The 26,906-nt window shown below is 43.2% G+C and overlaps 1 protein-coding gene and 1 pseudogene across 3 annotated transcripts in view; one reads left to right on the top strand and one right to left on the bottom strand.

Moving 5' to 3' along the window:
- LOC138983153 (myotubularin-related protein 10-B-like) overlaps positions 1-7,870 on the top strand; it is a 35,361-nt gene extending 27,491 nt beyond the window's left edge. For all 3 annotated transcript variants that reach the window (XM_070356575.1, XM_070356571.1, XM_070356565.1), the window contains one exon: positions 12-7,870. In XM_070356575.1, the coding sequence (XP_070212676.1) occupies positions 12-851 (840 nt within the window). In that variant the 3' untranslated portion in view covers positions 852-7,870. The remainder of the gene's footprint in view (positions 1-11) is intronic.
- A 9,970-nt stretch (positions 7,871-17,840) lies between these two features.
- LOC138953016 (uncharacterized) lies at positions 17,841-20,295 on the bottom strand (annotated as a pseudogene).
- Between the last annotated feature and the right edge of the window lie 6,611 nt (positions 20,296-26,906).

Genomic DNA, 26,906 nt, shown 5'->3' with positions numbered 1-26,906 from the left:
TCTCGTTGCAGTGTCCACTGTTCCTGATGTTCCTGGACTGCGTGTGGCAGCTACTGCAGCAGTTCCCGTCTCGCCTGGCCATGACCGAGACCTACCTGACCTCGTTGTGGGACACACAGCAGCTGGGGGTCACCGACACCTTCCTTTTCGACTCCGCCTGGCATCGGCAGCGCTTTTTCCGCGAGGGTGGCAAGCTGCCAGAGGTGAGCTTACCCTCTGCGTGGGACTGGCATCTTCAGTTCAGTGAAGAGGACATTCTGCTGTTCAACAACCCGCTCTACTCCCTCTTCAACTCCTACGACCTGGAGAACGTTATCGCCAGCGCCAAGGGGTCGCTTAAGCGGGCAGGGAAGAGTGCCTCCACCATCAGCTACGCTCGCTCCCTGACAGAGTTTCACGGCGACTGTGAGGGGCGCAAAGACTTGTTCAAGCGGCCCAACAGCGACGTGTTGCTACCGGTCAGCACGACCGCAGCCAGACTCCAGCTGTGGTCGCAGTGCTACCTACGCTGGTGCGTCCCTGCACAGATTCTGGGCGGGGGCCGGCCGGCGGGGTACCTCCAGCAGTGTCTGTTAGTGGAGGAGGTCATCTGTCTCGACCACAAACTCAAAATCCTCCAGGAGCAGAAGAAGCAGCGAGAGAGGGGCAGGGATCAGTTCCCTCGACCCCAGTCCGGCCTGGTCTTCTCGCTGGAGGCTCAGTCCCAGCTCAACTCGTGTCATTTGACTTCGTCTTTCCCCTTCCCCGCCGAGGTGACGGCACAGACCCAGCATAAACTGATCAGCGGGCCCCTCTCCCTCTATCTCCATGACAGTCTTGTGGAGTACGAGTTTGCTAATTCTGAAGATTGAAGTGGGAAGTGCAAATGCTGCTACTTGGAGAGAAATTCAATATATCCGGAAGTGAAATGCTTCAAATGCTGCACTTGGGATGGTCCCACTGAATATTGGAGCTAAAGTTCAGATGCTGCTACTTGGAGAGAAAATTAGATATATATATATATATACCAACAGTGAAATGCTTCAAATGCTGCACTTGGGATGGTACCACTGAATATTGGAGCTAAAGTTCAGATGTAGTGAATTGAAGAGAAATTTTTGAAAGCATTCTAACGTGAAATGCCTAGAAAGAGGAATGTTCAAATGCTGTGCTTGAGATAGTACGGTGTACTTTTAAGAGAATATATCTAAAGCAGAACCCTGAATGTCTGAATAAAGACATGTTCAAGTGCTGTGCTGGATATAGTGCATACCACTGTTAAGAGAAATTACCTGATGCTGCATTTGACACATTTTGTCGTGGAAGGGAAATGCACACTATATGCCAGAGTATGGATATGTAATACTTGCCAGAGGATAAAAAGTACTTCTACAGTACAGAGAAAAACGAACTCTGATCTTAAAATGCAAGATCACTGACAATGACACCGGGCAATTTTCGTACACCAGTGTATAGAAATTCTCTAATTTGCTACAGTAGGAAGATGTTCTCAAATAATATAGCTATGACTCATGCTGATGGGGTCTATGTCGACCAAAAGAGTGGGATTCCCTGTAGGTGGAGTTCCTGGAGGGGGATTGCCAGGAACTCCACCTACAGGGAATCCCACTCTTTTGGTCGACATAGACCCCATCAGCATGACTCATAGTATGAGGATAACTGATGATGTTAATAAGCTAACATACATAATATTTTCTGTTACTGTTTTATTTTTGGCTAACCATAGAAAAATAATTTTTTCTTTCATTTTGTTGGTTTGTCTTTGTTTTAGATTCAAGTTATTTATTTATTTATTTTTGTACTCTCATTGTTGAAATAGTTTTGTTTATGTCCACAAGGAGGGTAGGATGTAGATTGTGCATTGCAACAGTTGAAATTATATACACAACATTTAATCAGGATGATTGACAAATTAATTGAGATTAAACCGAAATGTTGATTGTACATGCATGTATGTATTCTTTCCCTAAAATGTGCCTGGTTCCCATGTATGATTGCGATCCTTTAAAGTTACCGTCCTTCTCATGCAAACCATCATGTCAGCCAAAACAATTCTGTCTTTGGCTTATTTTTACTTAGGATAAGAGCATCATTCAACTTGAGGTTATTCACAAATTCAACCCCCAGCAAGCTAGCAGCTACTTTCTGTACAGAGTGGGACATTTAACAAAATAAATCATTTCTTTACCGTCCCATCGTTGGGAAGTTCGGGTTGCTTCCCTAGTGGAAAGTTAGCTGGTAACACGCTACCCAGGTGTGTACGCGTTTAGGATTAAATACGCCACCTGCACTTCTGGCAGAATTAATGACCAACTGGTCTTTTACCTGCAACAGGGGTGACACAGGGACGGAACATGGATACTGTCTCTGAATCTGCAATTGAAGTTGACCTGTGTCCGCCCCCACCTTGATTCGAACCTGTGACCAGCGGATCTCAAGTCCAGTGCTCTACCAATTGAAGTTCCAGGCCCCCGGTAGTACCTGCATGTAACTGGCACCAGTGTCAATATGCAAAATTAATTCAGCAAAAAGTTCTCACTGTGTACCGTACGTAGCCAATGAGCTGTTTATTTTTGGTATGTCTGCAAGTGGTAGGATTCTTTCATTCCTTGTAGGACTAAGGAGCCTGGTCAAATCTGTGATGGTTGGCATAAGAAGGAATGTTTGAACTTATAGAAGTGTATTTAGGCACACAAAAAAAATAGGTGTGGTTACGGTAACATAGCCAAAAAAAATAGGGTAGGAAGGTAGGCAATCACTTTTTTTTTTTAAACTTTTTTTTCTAATGTGTACAAATTAAACCTACTTGACAGGGAAATAAGTGTGCAACTCGGGCGCTTTCGCTTTCACTGCATTTTCTGCACTCGCTTTCTTGTGGTTTTTTTGTTTTTTTAACAAATGTAATAAAAAGTTATAGGGTCGGCCCCTAAAAATAGGGTAGGTCGGGTTTCCGTAACCACACCTATTTTTTTTTTAGGCCTTAACAAAGAGAGAGAAAAAGAATCGTGGATATGTGTGAACATTTTTTTCTGATCATCCTCACTTTAACCATGTGAGTTGGAAAATACTTGTTATCTTTGTCGTTACCCCTGTGAAATTATTTGAGAAGAATTATTTTGCCTCTGAAAGAGATAATAACTTTTGCCATGAATGTATTCTTTTACGTGAGTTGTATACATCATTACATGTGTGGGTTCCCAAAGGTATCGCTATAACTATTGCGAGTTAGATTTCTTGGTATATACTGCCAATAAGTTAGTAATGCTTGTAGGGCTAATCAATGTCACTAACTCTGACGGATTGCTGTGGCTGTAGTACTGGATAGAAAAAAGTATACTTAGCATTGGCTGTTGTAATGTTAAACATGCAGTATCGTAGCCAAAATCATCAGCACATTGTCAGATGGAATGATGTAGTTAACGCCAATTTCATTATAATGTTCATCTAGAGTTGTTTATATAAGCACATAGTTGTGCATTATGTCGGTATTTACTGCCCTCAACTGTCATTCTGATACAGTATGATTGTACTGCAATCAGTTGTAAGAATTCAAAGACATGACAAAAATATTGTTTTACATTATCTAGAGCGTTCATGATAAGTTAAGTTAATGAAGGCGATTGAGTAAGCATTCGTGCTGCAAATATAGACTGCAGTGAGTCAGAGCTTTGTGGAACTGGAGTGGTATGCAGGGAAAGGTTTTAGCGGCACTGGACCGCATGGTGGCGCTGTTTATTCTGTAAGTCGCGCTAATTGCCATTCACGAAACCCCGTTTCGACCCGCCAAAGTCACGTGACGGTTTTAAACTTGCGGGATCTCCCTCTCGGCTCTACAGTCGCTATCGGCATGATGCCGCCGGGTAATCTTTTGATGTTCGGATGGCTGTGCCTGCATCTGCTCTGATGCAATCGGTCGCCTCACTGACCGTGGTTATCTCGTCTAGTAGGAAGCGTCGAGTGGCGGTGATTTCCTATGATAAGGGTGTTTGTGCGCGTGGTTTATAAATAGACAACCTCGTTAGCTAAATATGTTGTGAGGTGCACTCGTGAATGCCAGTTAAAATCAGAAATTATAGCGTAGTAGCTAAAATGTCCTCAGAATCTGAAACCACCTCAATTTCTTTATTTTCTTGAATACCACCCAATGAAGACAATAAGTAGCAATGACTGAACAAGCGACTGATTCTCATGTTAAGACAAAATTGAATATTAAGCATAGTCCCAAGAATAGGGGATCTTTCATTATTTCTGCATCAGAGTCTGACGTACTGTCTAAGTGAAAGGGGAAATAATGGCGCCAAAAAGTTCCTATTTTGACACGCAAGTTATTTTGTGTGATCCCTTTCTTCATCAGAATCATGATTTTTTTCACACAATAATGTTTCATTAGCTAACATTTTTGTATCACAACTCATATGCCCAGTGAGTTTTCCCGTCCCAACTCATAAATAATCATTTTCGTATCTCATCTTTGCACCTACGTATCATTTTCGTCTGTCGTTCAGTTCAGAAATCATCATGAAACGGTGAGGCATAATGTTTATTTTAGTTTTAAGTGGCTCTTGAGAATTGCATTTTGCTTTGTAATCATATTTCCAGATTTGATAGATAGATCGAGGATCTAGGATCCTGCTTCAATGAAATTGAGATTTTAGGTTCTCAGTGTTAGGGATGGCCAATTAGGGTCATGTTTTGATAGCATCACACGTGTTTGACTCTAGAAATCTTTCTTAGCATATGCTCTTTATTGTAAATGTATAATACTGTCTCCGGTCGGTGTCAGCTAAATGGTAGCCTCTCTCTCTCTCTCTCTCTCTCTCTCTCTCTCTCTCTCTCTCTCTCTCTCTCTCTCTCTCTCTCTCTCTCTCTCTCTCTCTCTCTCTCTCTCTCTCTCTCTCTCTCTCTCTCTCTCTCTCTCTCTCTCTCTCTCTCTCTCTCTCTCTCTCTCTCTTGTTTCATAAACTTCAGCTGAATAGTACCCAAAAGAAGCCTCATTTAATGGCAATCACTTTTTGTGTTTGTATAAATGTATGTGTGTATGTCGTGTGTGTGTGTGTGTGTGTTTCTTTGTTTCTTTGTGTGTCTGTTTGTTTGCTTCAATTTGACATGTGAATTTGCAAAATGAGGCAGAGGGTATAAATCAAGACACAACTTCTGCTAAAATTGAGAAAGCAGTTGAAGGTCTTTCAAGGGAGGGTTTCTTAAATTGGGATGATCCTAACGAGCCGCCGTGTTCTGTTGTATTGACATTTTTGACAGTTATTGGGTATTTCCACTCTTACGCAGCTGCACATGGATCATAGATCAACATATTGAACTGACACACACAAGCTTTTAGTTTTACTTGTAAGACTTGTGCTTATTTATTATGGATTGATTTATATTTCACTTGTAAAGCTGTCCTGAATGGTTATAATTAAGCATATGCATTTTCTGTAGCAGCTACGAACCACATAAGTATGCTTGCATTGCACTCATTAGCATAATATGTGTATTGCAAACATTTTATAGCTTGTCCTCAAATGATTACACTTATATGAATCCTTCAAACTGTCACTAACCTTGTGCAGTGTTCATTTATAATTAACATTTGACATCATATTAATTAACTAACAGTGTCAATTTTCTGCTGGATTGAAACAGTAATATAAAACAAGAGCGAAAACATTTGTTTCCTTAGCTTTGATAATTGCAGAGATAATTGTTCGAACAGACATCAATCATGTCAGTAAATGAACTCTCTTAAAACGCTATAGCAGGGCGAAACTTCATTTTGTAAGCAACTAGTTGGTCACAGTGAACAGTGATGAGAAAGGAAAAAGGTATATCGACGACGTGGAATTTTGCCGTAACTGGTTTTAGACAGCTTTTCAGAAGAACTTTAGACAAAACACTAAACAGATTATTTTTATAATGAAATATTGTTTATATTCTTTCTTGGTATTGATAGAAATTAAGATAAAAGAATGTTAAATCATGTATTGTCGATCGTATTTAAAACCCCTTCACTGCCCATTTTCGGTTTGTCATACGCCCATAACCGTATCTCATACGTGGGATTTGTGTCAACAACATTTCAGGACATTTCTGAAAACTAAATGGGAGGTAACCACTGTCCAAGTACTTGTAGGGGTTCTGAACACAGTTCTTTCCCATAGACCGTTCGGATAAGTTACTACCAGTGTTGAAAACTGTGTTACAAATGTAGAACCGACTATAGCATTCAGTGAATGGCGGCCGAAAGTCGGACCTCAACTCGTAGACCTGTTTTCAAGCGATACAGTGTTCTGGAAACTCTACAAGAAGTGATTTTATGGATTACCACACAGAAGAATACTTTTATGGGCTGTAATGTGAGTACCTGATGTTTGACACCAGTTTTAGCAGTATTTTGTGTGGTTTTACGTGCTGCAATGTGTGTGTGTGTAAGTCCGGAAACTGTATTTTTTTACAAAAATGGTCATTATATCAATTTTTACTATAACAATCACAAACAAAGTCCAATGATCATGTCATCCTGTAATAGCCAAGGGTATAAGCAAAACACATGCCAAAGATCTAAGAGATATCTCAATAAATGATCGAGCAGTGAACAGATTAGTGAACCTACCGAAGAAAGCGAAATTTTGCCCTGGCACACAGCAATACCAAAATGCTGTTATACTGTGGCAGTGAAGGGGTTAAGAGAATATTTCGCATGGAGAATAATTTACTTAGTCTAAATTAAAGCACAAAAACATCAAAATCGTTAAGAATCGAGTTACGCCAAAATGCCAAGATGACATTGATATTTCTCTTTAACGATGATATGGATGTGAATTGGGTGCTGGTGTGTGTTTAAATGTCTGTGTGGGTGTGAGGTGATAAGAATGAAGTATTCTTTACGTTTCTCCAAGTTTATTTTGTATGATAAATACCCTGTGTATAACCCCCCACGGGTTAGGGGGAAGAATTTACCCAATGCTCCCCAGCATGTGGTAAGAGACGACTAACGGATTCTGTTTCTCCTTTTACCCTTGTTAAGTGTTTCTTGTATAGAATATAGTCAATGTTTGTAAAGATTTTAGTCAAGCAGTATGTAAGAAATGTTAAGTCCTTTGTACTGGAAACTTGCATTCTCCCAGTAAGGTCATATATTGTACTACGTTGCAAGCCCCTGGAGCAAATTTTTGATTAATGCTTTTGTGAACAAGAAACAATTGACAAGTGGCTCTATCCCATCTCCCCCCTTTCCCCGTCGCGATATAACTTTGAACGGTTGAAAACGACATTAAACACCAAATAAAGAAAGAACCCTGTGTATACATTTGATTTCTCTTGATCTATCTTATTTTTGTTCTTTCTCAACTTTCTTGATTGCTTACTCCAAGGGTTACATATGTTATTTTTCTTTGAAGCGGCTCAGAAAATCGAGATGCTTCCAAGTTTCACTTGTGGGCATTAGTTGTCTGTAGATGAAGACAGGACGTACTTTCATTTTAACTAGTAGACATGCTATAGTATACTTTCCTTTCTTTTTAATTTTTTTCTGCTAAAAATTTAGCTTTTTTGTTCAACATGCTATTTGAATTCTTGAGGTTCAAAGGATGATTAGGACAACTAAATATTGCAGAAGGCCGTTTTAGTTGACCTCAATAGTTTAGAAGAGGTCAGTGCACACAGTAACAAAACTAAAAGCAACAAAAGCTAATAAGAAGGGAACAGTTAACATTTAGTTGCTATTCTCTGTAATTATATTTGAACCCATTTTATTTTGTTGTTGTGCAGAGCTGATATTGAATTGTTTGGCTTGTTGAAAAAATGCATAGATCAATGAATTAAAAACTGTGTGATACATTTGTAAAAAATAATAAACACAATTACTGCTCAACTCATATTTGTTTTAAATGTATATATATGTGTGTGTGTGTGTGTGTGTGTGTGTGTGTGTGTGTGTGTGTGTGTGTGTGTGTGTACGTGTTTGTGTTTACAGGTACTGTCAGTAAGATATGTTAATAGAAGACTTGTACAAAAATTACTTACTTAAATCTGTTTACTGCAACATTTTTATTACAGTTCTGAAGCAATGAACACGTGCAATTTTGTGTTCTCTTAAAGTGGTTTATTTGGGACTATGTGTTTATGCTGCTATTGTTTTGGAACTATTTCCATTAAGCCATTAGCAAATACGCATTTGGGTTTGGACTAGTCTTTTCAACACAAAATGTTCAGTGTGCTTGCCACCTCAAATCAGAAGAGCTACAAAAAATACTTGCTTAAACAGATATTCGAAGCAGAAACCATTATGTTCCTCCACAATCATACGCTCACAATATAAACTAAGATGAAGATAACAATACAAACAGCGAAAGTTAAAAGAATAGAAGTAGATGCAACTCTCAGAAATACAGTGTGTCGAACCCATGGGAGAGTATCTCCATTCCCTTAAACCTATCAATCCTGCAGTTGCATCCCTTGAAAAAGCCCAATCCTTTCTGCAACTTTTTTTTCCAGCCACCAGTCGCATCAGAACAAAATGTGCACACGCACACACACAGACACACACAAGCTGGCACACAAACATGCACATGCACACACACACACACACACACACACACGCACACACATACACACACATACACATACACACACACACACACACACATACACATACACACACACACACACACACACACACACGCTGGCATAAATAGATCCTTGAGTCCGAGTCTGGAGATACGCGCGCGATATAAGACTTCATATAACATAACTAACACACACACACACACACACACACGCACGACATGACAGACCCATCCCTGAAGCAGCTGACTCCACTTTCCAATTCTCTGTTTGTGCAACATCAAGACAAGGGGCCGGTGTAACGATGTCATCTTGGCCCCGCAATCATATTATCCCCTCGATATAAACTCGATACTGAAATGTTGTTTCCTGGTAAAATTAATGAAGTGAAATTATTTAAGGACAAAAAGCAAGTCAGTTTCTTACATGTCTTACATGTATGTGAAAAACATTGGTGGTGAAATTTAATAGATGTCACCAAAAAAATCGATTTCTTCGAAAACGTTACGTCCCTTGAATGAGAAGGGAAACATTTTAGGATGAATCAAATTTCTAAGTTAAATACAAAAACTTGGTTGGACAAATTTGGTCCCATGAATGTGAGGTACCCAAGGTCGCTCATCAGTACTATCGAAGGGTGTTTTTTTTGTTCAGTGCGGAGTTTATACAAGATCAACGAGGCCGAGAATCGTAACTATGATGTGACGGCGGGACCAAGATGTCATCGTCACACCGGGACCTGACCAATTGTAGACATCGATTCAACAAATAACACCAGGAACTTATAATGAACAAAACTTTAAAGGGATATTCCTAGCAAGTGAAATCAAACAGTATCAAATCACACCAAGAACTCCACAGTTTGATTTGAGATGTAGAAATGTCACCACACAGCAGTATTACATTAAAATCAGGGTTTGAACGTTCATTTATTCACATTTTAAATGTTGTGTTTGAGTGCTGACTGTCCTAAATGTACATGGCTGAGTTGCCTTTGTTTTTGCTCCATCCCACTTTTTTGCCCCTGTCCGCGGTGCATCTTGCACGCATTTTCTGTATTAGAGATGTGTATACCTATGATTCGCACATCCATCTGACGAACGCAATAAAACAAGAAGAATAAGAAATTCGCACGCCTCTGCTAGCGTTGTGGATAACTGCCAACTTCACGAGGAATCATAGTTACATTGCTTTAACTAATTAGCATAGTTACGCGAGGCATTTTCGTGGTCATCGTTTCTGGTGTGTCCCCTGACATTGCAGCACAGGGACTGAATGTCCCTTGGACTTCTTAAGATTAAATTCGCCAGAAACGTTCTCCAAATTGGCTTCTAAAATATAGTATTTTTAACACAATCAGCTTCAGCATGTCGGTCCACGAGGATAACTAAGCCAATTCTAGTTCTCCCAGTTCGCCGATTTCTTTCTATCACACTAACGCCCATTTGAACAGAACAGCCGACGCTAGAGGATTAATTCCTCCGGTCTCAGTCTCTCAGAAAAAAAACCCCGGTGTGACGCCGTCATCTTGGCCCCGCCGTCATATTACGATTCTCGGCCTCGTTGATCTTGTATAAACTCCATCCACACTGAACACACACAAAAAACCTTCGATAGTACTGATGAGCGACCTTGGGTACCTTACATTCATGAGACCAAATTTGTCCAACCAATTTTTTTTGTACTTAACTTAGAAATTAGATTCATCCTAAAATGTTTCCCTTCTCATTCAAGGGACGTAACCACTCGGTACACATTTTCGAAGAAATCGATTTTTGGGGTGAAATCTATTAAATTTCACCATCAATTTTCTTCACATGCAAGAAACTGACATGCTTTTCGTCCTTAAATAATTTCACTTCATTAATTTTACCAGGAAACAACATTTCAGTCTCGAGTATAAATCGAGGGGGTAATATGACGGCAGGGCCAGGATAACGGCGTCACACCAGCCCCTCTTTTCGCCCGCGAAGTAGTCACCGATTATTCGCTTCCCAGAGGGATAGATACTCGGGGTGCTGTTTGGAATCCGTCCGTACCCCCGTATGGCCCCTCCTGGCTAATATCCGTGCATGTTAACAGCCTCTCCCATTGGCGCAGTTTGGCAAGTGAACCAATCAGCTATTGCCGAATTAACACAATTGTGATATTTTCAGTTTTAGTACCCTGGGGTAGATTGCTGCGTGTTAGGGAGTTACACTCACACAAGCAAAGAAGAAAGAGAAACAGAGACAGAGAGACAGAGACGTACGGAGACAGAGAGAGAGAGAGAGAGAGAGAGAGAGAGAGAGAGAGAGAGAGAGAGAGAGAGAGAGAGAGACTGACTGACTATTAGGGTTTAACGTCCTCTTAGACCAACTGGTCTATATTGGGACAGGTATTGGTAATACGTTGAAGATATGGTGTGATACTTTGATTCTTACAAGCCCGCTGTGGCTGTCTTCTTCGACACACCAGCATTGGGTTTGTCTCGTCAAAGTATCGAAATACGATCATGATAATTGAAGACGAGAGATGATGCATGCGTGTCTTCGTGTTTTCTAAGCCCTGAGACTTTCGCTGTGAACGTGGGATTTTTTCGTGCGTATGTGTGCACACGGGGGTGTTCGGACACAGAAGAGAGTCTGCACAAAGTTGACTCCGAGAAATAAATCTCTCGCCGAACGTGGGGATCGAACGCTACAAAGCCAGCGCGCTACCAACTGAGCTACGTATTTTTTAAATAAATAATTTAAGAGAGAGAGAGAGAGAGAGAGAGAGAGAGAGAGAGAGAGAGAGAGAGAGAGAGAGAGAGAGAGAGAGAGAGAGAGAGAGAGAGAGAGAGAGAGAGAGTGGGGGAGAGAGAGCGACAGTAAGAGATAGAGAGAGGGAGAAAGAGGGAGAGACTGAGAGAGTGAACGAGCAGACAAGAGAGAAATGTCCTGCAAATGCATCGCATCATTAATTGTCGGCTGCAACGTGGTTTTGCCCCCCGGCCGATTGGGAAATTAAAGAATTAACGAACACGGCAACGGTGTCGTCGTGTTTACATATCGCCTTTGGGTCATAGCTCAGTCCCGCCCCCTTCCCCAGCCAAGGAACAGTGAGTTACAGAGGGGTGACAACAGTCATTTACTCGAGATCGACAAACTACCAACTGAAATTTGAAGCGTCGAGCAAAACTTCGCTTCGTCGGAACTAAACAACGGAGCGTCACAAAATCTCATATGGTAACAATACATGATGTGACCTTTTTGTCAGAGAAATGTATAAACTGTCGTCTAGCTGTCATGTTTTTTTGCTGCATGCTTGTTGAGTTATGAACATGACCAGGAAAAGTTACAAACATTAATTTTCTTGTTATTGTTTGGTGAAAACAACTTACTGTAAGGTGACAAAAACTTGTTGTTGTTGTTGGCGCCGCTGGCGCTGTTGTTGTAATGTTGTTGTTGTTGTTGTTGTTGTTGTTGTAGTTGTTGTTGTTGTCGATGACAAAATATAATGTGTTTACAAACAGACCAGAAATGGAGTTGAGGGTGGTGGTGACTGAGTGGTTAGCCCAGCGGAACTTACACAGAACAAGGACAGTGGGGGAGACCAAGGCAGACGTGGCACCGGAGTTCAGACGCAGAGGAGAAGGCCTCCGGTATACTACGGGAACAAGATACAAGATACAAGATACAATACAAGATACAAGAAGTTTTATTGTCCTCGTCAATACAAGGAAATTTGAAGCTGAAGATGATGTCCCCAAAACGAGTGCGTTGGAGGAGTGTTGCTGCGGCCCTCCAGAGTCATTAGTTAGTTTAGTTGAGAAACATTTGCTGTGATAGGGCGAGCTTAGAAGACAGGTAGGCCTATAGTTGAAGGATCTATGCAATTCAATTCCTTCCCTCCCGCCCGCCACCCATCCTTCCCCTCTCCCCCTCTCTCCCCCTTTGACTTGACTTGACTTGACTTTCTCCCTCTTACCTTTCCCTCTTTATCCGCTTGTAAAATAGATAAAGTTCAGTTCAGTCTCTCCTTCCACAACCCCCCCCCCCCCCACCCCCCTCATTCTCTCTCCCGAACGTAACGAGGACTGGCAGCCAGTGCAATGACACATTACGCCCAATTGGTCGTTTCATAGGCGAACCATGTTTGCACATCACGTCGTGTCTCATAACAGTACATGATAGTCAGGCAATAAAGGCTAAGACGTGTCAGAGCAATTATCTGACAGTCACCACCCAAAACGTACAAGTGGCATCGCTGCTAAGATCCCGCATTGAAAAATGGCATTTCAAGTATAAATACGGTTTGTCAAGTCTGAAAAAAAACTTGCACTTTCCGGGAAACAAAGTTAAATGTAAACTTGACACATACCCAGTTCTTAAGATACACGTAATAAGGGTATTTCTGTACTGTGTAGGCCTACAAACAAGGAAATGTCAAAAATAAAACGCACACACCTTTGAATAGTTTTTCCCCCGTTTCAAGACCTTCCTTGCTGTATTTACTTACTGAATCTTACCTTGCTCATGCTGCCAGTCTGCAAAGCGTCCAACATGTTTTTGTGTTACAAAGACTGATTCAAAATGTTTGGACACTTTTTCCATTACTCCCGCAGTGGGGCACTGCGGTTATGAAATTAAAAGCCCCTCCTGTTTTTGGAACCGCAGGAGCTTTCTAGTTTGCTGTTAGGTAGATTTTTGGTTCCTCTTTCCTGTCATGCTCTCTTTTTCTTCATGAATTCTTTTCTTTTTTCTGCCTTCTTGCTCATTCACCTGTATTTTTTCCAAAAATCTCTTCTCTTGCCGCTTGTCTCGCGATTCATGTATAGTTTAATCTGTTAGTGTTCTGATGTAAGTCCAGCAGTAGATAGGTTAAGCCTATTTTAACATACTGGAAACTGGTAATCTTCCAGTAGGTATTAGTTTAGTTTTACTAAAGCCTGCTGGGACACAAGTAATGGGTTAGTGCATTTGTAAACAGGAATCGCTTGACAAGTGGCCCCCTTCATCCCCCCCTTCCTCGTCCTGATATGGCTCTGCGTAGTCGGCTGGACGTTAAGCAACAAATAAACAAACAAACAAACAAACAAACACATTTTTCTATTACGGCTTTCAAATTTGTTCGCTCCTACATGTCGCTGAAATTCGACGTTCTCTTGAAGTGCAAACTTCAATCCAACAACATAGCACTTAGCAGACAAAACTGCAATTCGTTGGGATTCAACAATGTAGCACTGTAAACAGACACAAACTCTGTTCGATTTGTTGCTCCGCCCGCTAACCATAGTTTTCGTATCACTGACTCGTCATCAAAGGGACACAACGCACCAAGGGGATCATACTCCAGACCGGAAGTGCAGTTATCTTGCCTGTGAAGTGTACACTGAAATTAAATTAAATGTAAATTCAGTGGCGCAGAATGTAGGTGAGGGTGAACAGGCGAAAACAGAAACTTGCTCGCAGCTTAATTTGATGAGAAATCGAAAACTGCACGCAACTGTTGAGGCGTGGCAGACCCCACGGTTGCAGACGATTGATTTTTTGTTCCTTTTCTTTGCTGCATTGTGATGCGCGACTGCTACTGCATAGTGTGCAAACAGAGTTTGTGTGTGGGGACTCTCTCTCTCTCTCTCTCTCTCTCTCTCTCTCTCTCTCTCTCTCTCTCTCTGTCTCTCTCTCTGCACCCTCTCTCTCTCTCTCTCTCTTTCTCTCTCTCTCTCTCTCTCTCTCTCCCCTTTCTCCTCTCTCTGTTTCTCTCTCTCACTCTCTCTCTCCCCCCTCTCTCTCTCTCTCTCTCTCTCTCTCTCTCTCTCTCTCTCTCTCTCTCTCTCTCTCTCTCTTTTTCTCTCTCTCTCTCTCCTTTCTCCTCTCTCTCTCTTTCTCTCTCTCACTCTCTCTCTCCCCCCTCTCTCTATATCTCTCTCTTTCTCTCTCTCTCTAGGCTCCTTTCTCCCCTCTCTCTCTTTCTCTCTCACTCTCTCTCTCCCCCCTCTCTCTCCCCCCTCTCTCTCTATCTCTCTCTTTCTCTCTCTTTCTCTCTCTCTCTCTCTCTCTCTTTCTCTCTCTCTCTCTCTCTAGCTCTCCTTTCTCCTCTCTCTCTCTTTCTCTCTCTCACTCTCTCTCCCCCTTTCTCTCTCTCTCTTTCTCTCTCTCTCTCTTTCTCTCTCTCTCTCTCTCTCCTTTCTCCTCTCTCTCTCTTTCTCTCTCTCACTCTCTCTCTCCCCCCTCCCCCCCTCTCTCTCTCTTCGCTTCAACACTTTGGGATAACTGCAGCGATGTTCATTTAAAAAGACTCAATTCCCTGCATCGCCGAGCTGCAAAACTTATTCTGCATGATTTGAATAGGTCCACGGATGATAAACTAAAGCTCCTGAATTTCCTCCCCTTGAAAGATCAGTTGACGTTAAACAAGGCTGTGTTCATGTATAAAATTCTAAATGACGACTGTCCTAAATATTTGCAATCACATTTCAAACATGCCACAAAAAGATACGGGTCCCAAAAAATCATCCCTCCTATACCTCGCTTAGACCTCTACAAATCGAGCTTAGCCTTCTCGGGAGCTTTTCTCTGGAACTCCTTCCCCCAACAGATAAGAAATGCAACTTCAGTGAAAATGTTTAAGAGACAGTCACGTTCACACATCATTCGTGAATGAAATGTCTTGTTTGATTGTTATTTTGTTGAACATTTTGTACTAGTGTTATCGGATGTGTGGCTGATTTGAGCAACTTAATTCTCAAAATGAAAGGTTTAACTATGTCAATGTAATTTTGTAATTTTTGAGTTCTCCTTATATAATTCCTTAAATGCACATTGTGTTGCAATCCATACAATGTAATTCTGTATCTTATTAATTTCTTATATGATTGAAATTTTATTTTTATGTCCGTCTGTCTTTATGTGTTGTACAAAGGACAGGTTGGAAGAATAGGCTTTGCCTAAAACCTTTATCCCTTTGTAATAAAGTTCTGAGTCTGAGTCTGAGTCTGAGTCTCTCTCTCTCTCTCTCTCTCTCTCTCTCTCTCTCTCTCTCTCTCTCTCTCTCTCTCTCTCTCTCTCTCTCCCTCTTTTCCCCTCTTTTTCATGTGATTCAGCATTTATATGTCATGACTTAACGATCACAAAATATTTCACGTAGGCCTACATGGTTTCGCAGCAACTTTGTCGAACAGCAGAGAAAGCAGAGATTGCCCATCATAGACAAATTAATACCCAATATTGACGGACTGTGTGATGATATCTTCTGCTATGGTCTGTTGAGACAGTGATATCAAAATCGAGACAGGAGGTCGAGATTTTGATATCACTGTCGAAACAGACCAATAGCAGAAGATATCATCACACAGTCAGTCAATGTTAGATATATTGCTAATTCTCTGGACATTTTGTATTTACTGTAAAGAAATTACAAAAGTATTTGTCTCAGTTTTGGCTGTTCCATATCCCTCCCTCTGATTATTATTTCTTTTTGTTCACTCTTTTCTTGTACTTTTCAGTATTTAAAAATGTCTTTTCTTTCAAAAAGTCTTTAGTCACTTGCTCAACTAAATACTGGGGTCATTACATTTTCATATATATGTGTTTGTTTTTAAATTTAGGTGTTTTTACATTTAGTCAAGTTTTGACTAAATGTTTTAACATAGAGGGGGAATCGAAACGAGGGTCGTGGTGTATGTGGTGTATGTGTGTATGTGTGTGTGTGTGTGTGTGTGTGTGTGTGTGTGTGTGTGTGTGTGTGCGTGCGTGTAGAGCGATTCAGACCAAACTACTGGACCGATCTTTATGGAATTTTTTTATTTTTATTTTTTTTTAGCATAGGCCTACACAGTGTTTATCAACATAAGATATGGCTGTCTATGCGCATGCACACGCACATACCTAGACAAGACACAGACATAGACAGTAGGGTGGGTTGTTGAAAAGACAGGGGAATGGAAGGGGGGGGGGGGGAACTGGGGGGGGGGGGGGGGGGGGAGGGGGTAACTGATGCTGGGGGAGGGGAGGGGGGGTAGGTGGGGACGGTGGTCACACTTTAGCTTCCAAGTATACACTGATGGGGTTTAATTATCGGCATACAAGTACTGTATAACATGTTATGAATAAATGGGTCAGGGAGTATCACATTCAAAAATGTTCATACGAAAATGTTCATATGAAATTTTACATGAGAGTTCCTGGGAATGATATCCCCGAACGTTTTTTTCTTTTTTTCGATAAATGTCTTTGATGACGTCATATCCGGCTTTTTGTAAAAGTTGAGGCGGCACTGTCACACCCTCATTTTTCAATTGATGGAAATTTTGGCTAAGCAATCTTCGACAAAGCCCGGACTTCGGTATTGCATTTCAGTTTGGTGGCTTAAAAATTAATTAATGACTTTGGTCATTGAAAATCTGAAAATTGTAAAAAAATATTTTTTTTATAAAACGATCCAAATTTACGTTCATATAATTCTTCATCATTTCCTGATTCCAAAAACATATAAATATATTATATTTGTATTAAAAACAAGCTCTGAAAATTAAAAAATTATGATCAAATTTAAATTTTCGATATCAATTTAAAAAACACTTTCATCTTATTTCTTGTCGGTTCCTGATTCCAAAGACATATAGATATGATATGTTTGGATTAAAAACACGCTCAGAAGTTAAAACGAAGAGAGGTACAGAAAAGCGTGCTATCCTTCTCAGCGCAACTACTACCCCGCTCTTCTTGTCAATTTCACTGCCTTTGCCATGAGCGGCGGACTGACGATGCTACGAGTATACGGTCTTACTGAAAAATTGCAGTGCGTTCAGTTTCATTCTGTGAGTTCGACAGCTTGACTAAATGTTGTATTTTCGCCTTACGCGACTTGTTATTATTTGTATTAGCCTTCTAGTATTTAATTCAGACAGAACCCAACAACATATTAGGAAAAAGGAATTAGATATAGCAAGAACAACCCCGTAACATACACAATATCCATAATATGTAGCATACTTTAGTATGAAGAAAACACATATGTGTGAAACCGTTTAGTATGGCAAGACTCTCACTCTCACAACACATACGGCTAATCTCCTTTGTTTACACCAACTCATGGTTCTATAAATTTGCAACTTCAGCAGAAACAGCATTTATTATGATTGCAACGACACACGCGCCTTTTATTTTTGCTGTGACTGTAATAAGGGACGCAATCAATCATGTTGGTAACGCTCTAGCCACCAGGGGAAAGTCGCAGCATCTGAGCGGCTTGGTCCTTGATCACTTTACGACTCGGTTTATCAGTACTGGTCATGGGAAAAGATTCGAACCTCAGGTAGTAGCGGGGCCGGGGAGACAGCGGGTCATATCCTCTTTCACCACGATGTCCCGTTCCACGAACTCTCGCACCTCCTTCATCGTGACGTCATCAGACTCCAGCACAACGCATGCGAACAGCTCCTCATTGACGCCAGGATCAGGAAACCCTACGATGGTAACGTCACGAACTCTCGGGCATGCGCAGATGCGAGTTTCCAGCCAGGCGGGATAGAAGATGTAGGGACCTCTCATGATGGCGTCACTGCCCCTTCCCTCTACGATGAGGTGGCCACGCTGGTCCAGACGACCTACGTCACCGGTACGGATAAAGCCGTCACTGGTCAGCATGGCCGCGCTGGCCTCGGGGTCGTTCATATAACCTGGAATGATGAACTAGGCATTAGCGAGAGCCACAAATCCACAAAGACGCAGACACACAGTCCACAGGGTCACGGACGCACAGGTACACGGTCACACATAGGTACACTGACGCACAGGTACACAGGCACGCATAGATACACCGACGCACAGACACACATAGGTACAATGACGCACAGGTACACGGACACACATAGGTACACTGACGCACAGGTACACGGACTCACATAGGCACACTGACGCACAAGTACACACTAGACACACAGACCTGCTAGTGCCTTATTCCCCGTCGTGTGTACACGCAAGCACAAGACCAAGTACGCACGGAAAGGATCCTGTAATCCATGTCAATGGGAGCTCAAAACACACAATAAACACTAAACAGAACAAAACTCATCGAGCTTGTGGTAGTGATATTCCTAACAAGGTTTTCGTTAAAATAGAAAGCATAGAACAATGAAACGGACAGAAACAAACGAACTGCAAAGCATTACGTTAACTTACGTGGGAAAGTACTTTTCTTGACCAGGATGAGTCCCAGCTGGTCAGCGGGAAGCTGGATGTCCTCGTCCTGCTGACTGACAATCTTCACCTGCACGTTGGCCAGTGGCGGCCCCGTGTCGTGGTCCACGTAGTCCGTCCAGACATGCACCACTAGAGCCGACACCATGCCAAAGTCCGTCGCCGCGTATACAACAACCACTGCAGTGGACAGGCCAGCGCCATCTTGACCATGGAGCGTGTGACGGGGAGACCACACAGCCCCACCATGTCCAGTTTGGCAGAGGTCAGCGGTGTGTCGCCTCGGCTTTTCTGGCTTGTTGATACGCCTTTGTTTTGATCGGAGCAGCGTTTGCCTCTTGCTAGCGTTTCGCTACAATCAGCGGAATGGCGTTGCTGTGTCAGCATTGTCAAACCGTCTTGGGATTGATCGTAACTTGTGTTTCCCCCTGGCGTGCACCTGCTGTCGTCAGATCTACTGACCAGTTTGCTGGCTGAATTCTGGTGCTCTTGGTTCTTGTCCTTCTCTTCAGTCATAATTACCGTTTTGTTTTCTTTGTCAGCTTCAGCTTCAGCTTCGTATGCAGGTTCTTGTCTATCGTAGAGGGCGGCGCAGTTTCAATGTCAGTATTTAGGTGTATCAGATTCGTCGTATTTGAACCCAGTATCAGTGTCAGATGTGTCAGTGAGCTGTTTGCCAGGCTTGTGCTGCATTGCGATCTCCATAAGGCCTGGCAGGTGTAGAGGAAGGAAGCCCGCTCTCTGGCACTTTTCCTCCACCAGACATCTCCGGATAAACTCAGGCATGTCTTGGGGAATCCCTGCAGCTCTGACGTCACACATCACTCGCACAGCTCCAGGGCGATATACTGAGTCCCACGTAACCACCGGACCAGCCGAGCGGTGACATGTTCAGCACGCGTTTCCCGCGCTTGTAGAAAGCCTGCGATGTCACCAATGCATGACGAGTGCACATTACCCGTACGACTGCCGTGTGTGCAGATGACAAGCTTAGAGAACCCCGTGGTTCCTGACGTAGTAAGGACCGTTGCCGTGTCGTCATGGGTGATGTCATCAGCTTGGTACCAGTCAGTCAGTGTCTCCAGGTAACCGAAAAAGTCTCCTCCTTTCCCCTCTACGCGTCGAATGAAGAAAACTCTCCTCAGGTCGGGCAAAGACTCTGACGTCACAGTGTAGTCATCACCCACAGTGACGTGGCGTTTCAGAACGTCCCAGGGACTGTCAGGGACATCAGGGTCGACAAGAATGGCGGCAGCCCGTGACACACGTAACGTACGTAACAGATCGGAACCGTCCGCCAAGAGACAGAAGCTGCCCCGCTCATCAAGATGGCCAGCTCGGACACAACTCTCTCGGGACTGTTGGTCAGCGTGTTGACCACCAGGTGGCCACGTGACACTGCCCGCTCTCTGAGAATGGCGGCGAAGCGCCCTGACAGCGTGTACAGCTTGTTCCAGGTCAGCACGTGACGCCCGTGACGACTGTGGCGAAAGATGAAGGCTGAGGCGTCTCCAAGTGTCCTGGTCCAGTACTGCAGGGCCTCCACCACAGTTTTAAATTCAGGCATGGTGACAGGGGTAACGGCTGGCGTGGGGAGGACTAGCAGCTTATTTCTTTGTCGAATTGTTTATCTGCCTGAAAGTAGAATTGGTTCGTTAGGTAAACGGTTACTGCGATAGAAAAGTACTGGCCCCACTTCAAAAAGGTATCTCACCAAACAAATGCGGTCTCAGACTCCCGAACAAGACACAAGGACGCTTTAAACACACACCCTTCACGCAGACACGTTTTGTACCGGGTTGTCGAAACAAATCTATGTTCATGTTGCTTCCACATTCATGTTATAGTTGTTTATAAGCGAGAAGAAGAAGAAGAAGAAGAAGAAGAAGAAGAAGAAGAAGAAAGAAGAAAGAAGAAAGAAGAAAGAAGAAGAAGAAGAAGAAGAAGAAGAAGAAGAAGAAGAAGAAGAAGAAGAAGAAGAAGAAGAAGAAGAAGAAGAAGAAGAAGAAAGAAGAAAGAAGAAAGAAGAAGAAGAAGAAGTTGTTTTACAATTTTCAGACGAATCTTACAAGAGAACTTGACATTTATGAGGGTATCAATTACATGACATTGGTAAATGAACTACGAGTCAGGAATTCAAAATGACCGACACTGACCTTGCAACGAGATCGGCGGTATATACGGACATGACGTTTTTGGGAGAGGAATGTTAGTAGAGGATATGTGTTCAACAGGAAAGCTACTGGACGCCCTGTATCCAAATTGCAATGAATAAAAATTGTCAAGACAGTAGATGCCAACGTCCAAATTAATGTGTGAGAAATTCAAGTTTTACGCCCTCACGGCAAAGCTTTTGAGGCATGTTCCCGGGTTTTAACCCGACTTTAGATGCGATATAAAAGTGTCTGCGTGTTTAGGTGGTATCAGCCATCTGCACTTATGGCAGAATGACCGAGGTCTTTTAAGTGCCCCTGTGGTGACACGGGGTTGGGAGATGGATACCGTTTCTGGGTCTGCACATAAAGTCCGTCTCGGCCCGGATTCGAACATGCGACCTTACGATCACAAGTCCAGTGCTTTACCACCTGAGCTACCCGGGCTACCCCACAAATTAATGTGTACTAAATGGGTTTTTTAAGTAACGAAGTTCAACATGCCTCGATTATTATCCCTTGAATACTGTTTTAAGGAAACATCCTGCTTGTTTTCTTGTAACGATTTGTCTTGTGAGATTTACATATTTTATGTTATTTTTTTATTTTATTTTTTATTTTTTTATTTTTTTTTATTTACATTTTGTAAGGAAGTAAGTGTAATTGTTTATGTAATATCCATAAAGCTAACATTTAATTCCAACCCTTTGCAAAACAGTCAGTATGGTTAGTTTGATAAATCTTCAGTGCGCGTTTTGAAATTATCAAACCTGTCATGAATTTGAAAAGGGCCTGGTCCGCAAAAAAACCATGTTGTCTGGTTAAAAAAAACACAGCATTTTATATTTGGGCTGCGAAGAATTAAGCAGTTTTCTGAATTACGCATGTCCCCTGTCAAAAAACTATAGGAATTTCGCCAATCTGGTCGCAAAATAATCGTCAGCCTTTTTAGATTTCTTTTCTCGCAGGACATTGATGAACGTCATTTCTTCTTCTTCTTGTCAATCACACTTGTTATATTGTCAGCCCGGACAGCGAGACGAATGATGCAGTATGAACGTCATTTAAATTGATATCCTCATACATGTGGAGGCCTTTTGTATACTTTGCCTGAAAATTAAATGAACATCTGGTCAAATAAAAATCTGGGAGCTAAAAACAAATGGTTACATGTTTACTTTAGAGAGCGAGGGATGCATCTCGGTTTTGGTGTTTTTTTCATTCATGTTTTCTCCATAAATTGTTTGAATCCCCATTATTCATGATCAATACATACTATATAATTCAAGGTATTTGTTGCAAGCAGATAATACCAGTTAGATTAGACTGGGTTTGTTGCTCTTATCCGTAGGATAAATGAATGAACCAAAGTACGGGAATATTCTTGAAGCCAAGGGAGATAACTCTTACTTTGTTATCCATGGACAGTAAACAAACTCTTGCTATGCAAGCATGCGTAACGATTCTCGGTGAGTGCAAAGCAATAAAGTTGAATCTGCTGGTCAATTATCCAGAACTTTGTAAAGAAAGGGAGAGATAAACCAAATGTTTTGGATCTTTGCTAAGTCAGCTTATGTTCATGCCAAAATTCATTCCTTGCCTTTGTAACTTGTTAATGTGTTTTTTGTGTGTGCATCCGCCAACACATGCAAGGGCAAATCCGAGTCTTGAAAGATAGTATAGGCTAATGTATATCTTGCACAGATGAGATTGGGTAATACTAATAGAGGTGAGTGTTAAAGACAGATTTGTGTGAGAGATATGTTGATGCAGATCTCATTACATTGGTCAATATTCGTGCGTTGTGCTTAATTCTTTTGTTGCCACGACATACATTTCTGAAATGAGACAGTATTTGTGTTTTGTATTGTATTTCTACAATGCACGGTGTGTGTGCGCGTGTGTGTGCGCGAGCGTTCGTGTGTGTGTGTGTGTGTGTGTGTGTGTGTGTGTGTGTGTGTGTGTGTGTGTGTGTGTGTGTGTGTGTGTGTGTGTGTGTGTGTGTGTGAGTACGTGCGTGTGTTTGTATTGTTGTGTGTGTGTGTGTACAAGATACAAGATACAAGATACAAGAAATTTTATTGTCCTCATCAATACAAGGAAATTTGGCATGTGTGTGGCTAGACATAATACACTGATACATAGACATTTACAAAACACAACTGAAGTTCAATATCAGCACACCCTTACGCAAACATACCCACTACTTCAGACACACAGGCTACATGTGCCCCTCGGACGTACGCAACCCACAATTCACCCAGCCATACAACTCCGCATGCACTTACTCATTCATGCAGCACTCTAGCACCCACCCGGCCATGCACAACTCGCACACTGGAACCCTCCTACGGCTACATATTGCATTATAACACCCGCACAAACATTACAACCTCAAACATCGTACTAGATCTACAACTAACAAGCATACATCCACTATAGATAAACAGTCGTCAAACATTTCACTCTTACCCCCTCCCCCCCCCCCCTGCCAATCACACGTCCTCTACTCTACCATCGCTCACACCCACTACACATCACCCATAGTCCTCCAAGTCACAGTTCACAGCACTCATTGTCCTTCCGCAGTCACAGTTCACATCACCCATAGTCTTCACAGCACAGTACACATCACCCATAGTCCTCACAGTCAAATTTCACAGCACTCAAGTCTATCTAGCATACTATCACATTCACAGGGACTGGTTGTAGAGTCGTACAGCCATCGGGAGGAACGAGTCCCTCATCCGGTTCGTCCTGGCCCGCCAGCACCTCAAACGGCGTGATGACTCACGCGTGGGCTCGCACGATGCGAGCGCCTGGTGCAGGGGGTGGCGGTCGTCAGAGCGGATCATGCTCAGCTTCTTCAGCGCCACACTCGGAAATCGAGTGCTGAGAGGCTGAAGCTCAGAGCCAATGATGGAGCCTGCTCTCTTCACGATCTTCTCCAACCTTTCCATGTCGCCCTTCTTTGCACTGCTGTGGTAGCAGAGCTGGTTGAAGGAGACGACACTCTGAATAGTCGCCTGGTAGAAGAGGTGGAGGATCTGTGGGTCGACGTGGAACTGCCGCAGCTTCCTCAGGAAGAAGAGCCTCTGGTTTGCCCGCTTGCAAACGGCGTCCACGTTTGGCGACCAGTCGAGCTGGTTGTCGATGATGGTGCCCAGATACTTGTAGGTATCCACCATCTCGACTGGTTCGCTCTTGATGATGATGGGGTCGACGGCGGACTTGGTTCGTCGGAAGTCCATGATGAGTTCCTTCGTACGTCTTGCTCACGTTGAGCTCCAGGAAGTTGTCGTCGCACCACTGCACCAGCTCCTCCACGGCGTGTCTGTACGCCGATTCGTCGTTCATCAGGATGAGACCTGACAGGGATGTGTCGTCTGCAAACTTCAGCAGCAGGTTGATAAGATTCCTGAGGCGACAGTCGGCGGTGTACAGCGTAAAGAGCGTGGGAGACAGCACGCAGACTTGAGGGGCGCCTGTATTGGTGGCGACAGCCTCGGACAAGACTTGTCCAATACGGACCCGCTGGGTTCGCTTCGTAAGGAAGCTGAAGATCCAACTGATCAGCACTGGATTGACGTCGAACTCCAGCAGCTTCCTCATCATGAGATGAGGCTGGATGGTGTTGAAGGCGCTGCTGAAGTCGATGAACAGGACCCTGGCGTAAGAGGAGGGCTTCTCCAGGTGGGCGGAGACGTTGTGGACGAGGGTCAGGATCGCATCTTCAGTACTCCGGTTTCGGGTGTATGCAGACTGAAGAGGATCCTGATGGTCCTCTGTCTCCAACCTCAGCCTCCGAAGGACCAACTTTTCAGCGCACTTGAAGGGGATGGAGGTGAGCGCTACGGGCCTGTAGTCGTTCAGTGTCAAGGGATTGGACTTCTTGGGCACAGGAACAATGATGGAGCTCTTCCAGATTGCAGGGATGGAATGTTCGTCGAGGGACCTCTGGAAGAGCTCGCGGTAGACAGGGGCAAGGGAGTCTCCGCATTCCCGTAGAAGCCTGCCAGTGATGTTGTTTGGGCCTGCAGCACTGCGTGCTTTGACCGTCTTGAAGGTCGACCGGACTTCGTCGTTGGTGATGGTGATGGGCGTGGACGGGCGGCTGAGCACCTCCTCCATGACTTTCCGTTGTTCTTCGCTGAAGTCACGCTGATCAAACCGGGCGTAGAAAGTGTTCAGCTCTCCTGCCAGCTTCGCCTCATCCGTCGTCTTGAGTGGTACTTTCTTCGGCTTGTAGCCGGTGATGGTCTGGACGTCCTGCCAGTACTGCCTGGAGTTGCCCTCTCTAAAGTTATTCTCCAGCTTGGTCGCGAAGTGACGTTTGTCCTCTCTGATCTGCCTGGTAAGTTGCCGCTGGACAGCCTTTACCTCGTCGCGGCCACCGCTCTTGAACGCCTCCCCCTTCCTGTAGAGCAGCCTCTTCAAACCCGGTGTTACCCAAGGCTTGGTGTTGGGGTAGACTGTGCAGGACTTGGTCTCAAGAACAGTGTCTGCGCAGAAGGCGATGTACGCCGAGGTGACGTCGGCTGACGAGTCACTGGTCCACTTCTTCGCCTCTCTCACGATGGGCTTCTCCCGCTTCAGACGCTGTCGGTGCGTAGGCACCAGCTGCACCATGTTGTGGGGGCTCCTGCTGAGGCCAGGGAGTGGCTTGGAGCTGTAGGCGCCGCGGATGTTGCCGTAGCACAGGTCGATGGTCTTGGTCTTGTGAGTCAGACACGTGACGTACTGCTTGAAGTGGGCCGGGGAGCGCTCGCTTCAGCTTGCAGTGGTTGAAGTCTCCGAGCACAAGGCAAGGGGCGTCGGGGGACTGCGAAGCCAACCTGTGCACAACCTCCGCCACCTTGGAGCAGGCCACCTGTGGGTGTGTGTGTGTGTGTGTGTGTGTGTGTGTGTGTGTGTGTGTGTGTGTGTGTGTGTGTTTTGTGGTAGGGTCTGCGCGTGCTTGTAACAATCCTTGAAGGATTTCACGATATGATTTATTAGCATGTTTGTGTGAGTCACATACAGGTCCTGATGAACAATAGTCAAAGTTGTATTAATTATACAGGGTGGATATCCGAACCTTTTCCTGTGGAAACTGGCATTCGCCAAGGATGTCCATTCTCTCCAATGGCTTTTGTTATTGCCCTTGAAATGTTGGCGATCAAGATTCGTTCTGATGAAGCTATTAAGGGTATCCATCTGCCTATGTCACCCTTTGAGGTATCACCCATCACGGTCCTAAAACTGTTATTATATGCTGATGACGTCACTCTTTTTTTGCATGATAGAATAGATCTAGAAAGGGCGTTATACATTTTGAATATGTTTAAACATTTTTCAAACTTGGAAGTGAATGTTAACAAAACGGAAGCCATGTGGATAGGGTCCAAAAAGTTGTGTACAGATCAGTATTTTGGTCTTAAATGGAAATGTAAAGTAAAAATTGTTGGAATTATTTTTTCAAACAATATACCCGCATCGTCTTTAGAGGAAAACTGGTCAAAGAAAATTCAACGAATACAACAAATAATCGCCAATTGGTCAAAAAGAAATTTAAGTATACAAGGTAAAATTTGTATTGTTAAAACCTTTCTTATATCTCAATTCGTTTATATTTTCCAATCTCTGGCAGTACCTCATCATGTTCTACATCATATTAATTCCATTTTGTTTAGGTTTATTTGGAAGAAAAAGTATTCAAATACGCGCGCATTTGAAAAAGTAAGACGAACAGTTATGTGTAAAGAAAAAGATTATGGTGGTTTGAATATGATAAACGTAGTAGATATGCACAACTCATTTATGATTTCCTGGCTTGTTAATTTGCAAAACTCCACACAAAAGTATTGGTCTCTTATTCCAAGATATTGTCTGTCATGTTTGGGCATTGGTTTATCGTGCTTTGACTCAAATGCATCTTCGAAAACGATGAATGGCCTCAATAGTTGCAGATCATTGTTTTGGAAACAAGTGTTATTGACTTGGCTTGACAATAAAAGTGTTTTCTGTGAAAAGTATGATTTTGCAC

Source organism: Littorina saxatilis, linkage group LG1 (assembly GCF_037325665.1).
Source record: "Littorina saxatilis isolate snail1 linkage group LG1, US_GU_Lsax_2.0, whole genome shotgun sequence".
Lineage (NCBI taxonomy): Eukaryota > Metazoa > Mollusca > Gastropoda > Littorinimorpha > Littorinidae > Littorina > Littorina saxatilis.
This window is presented reverse-complemented; position numbering and strand designations above follow the sequence as displayed.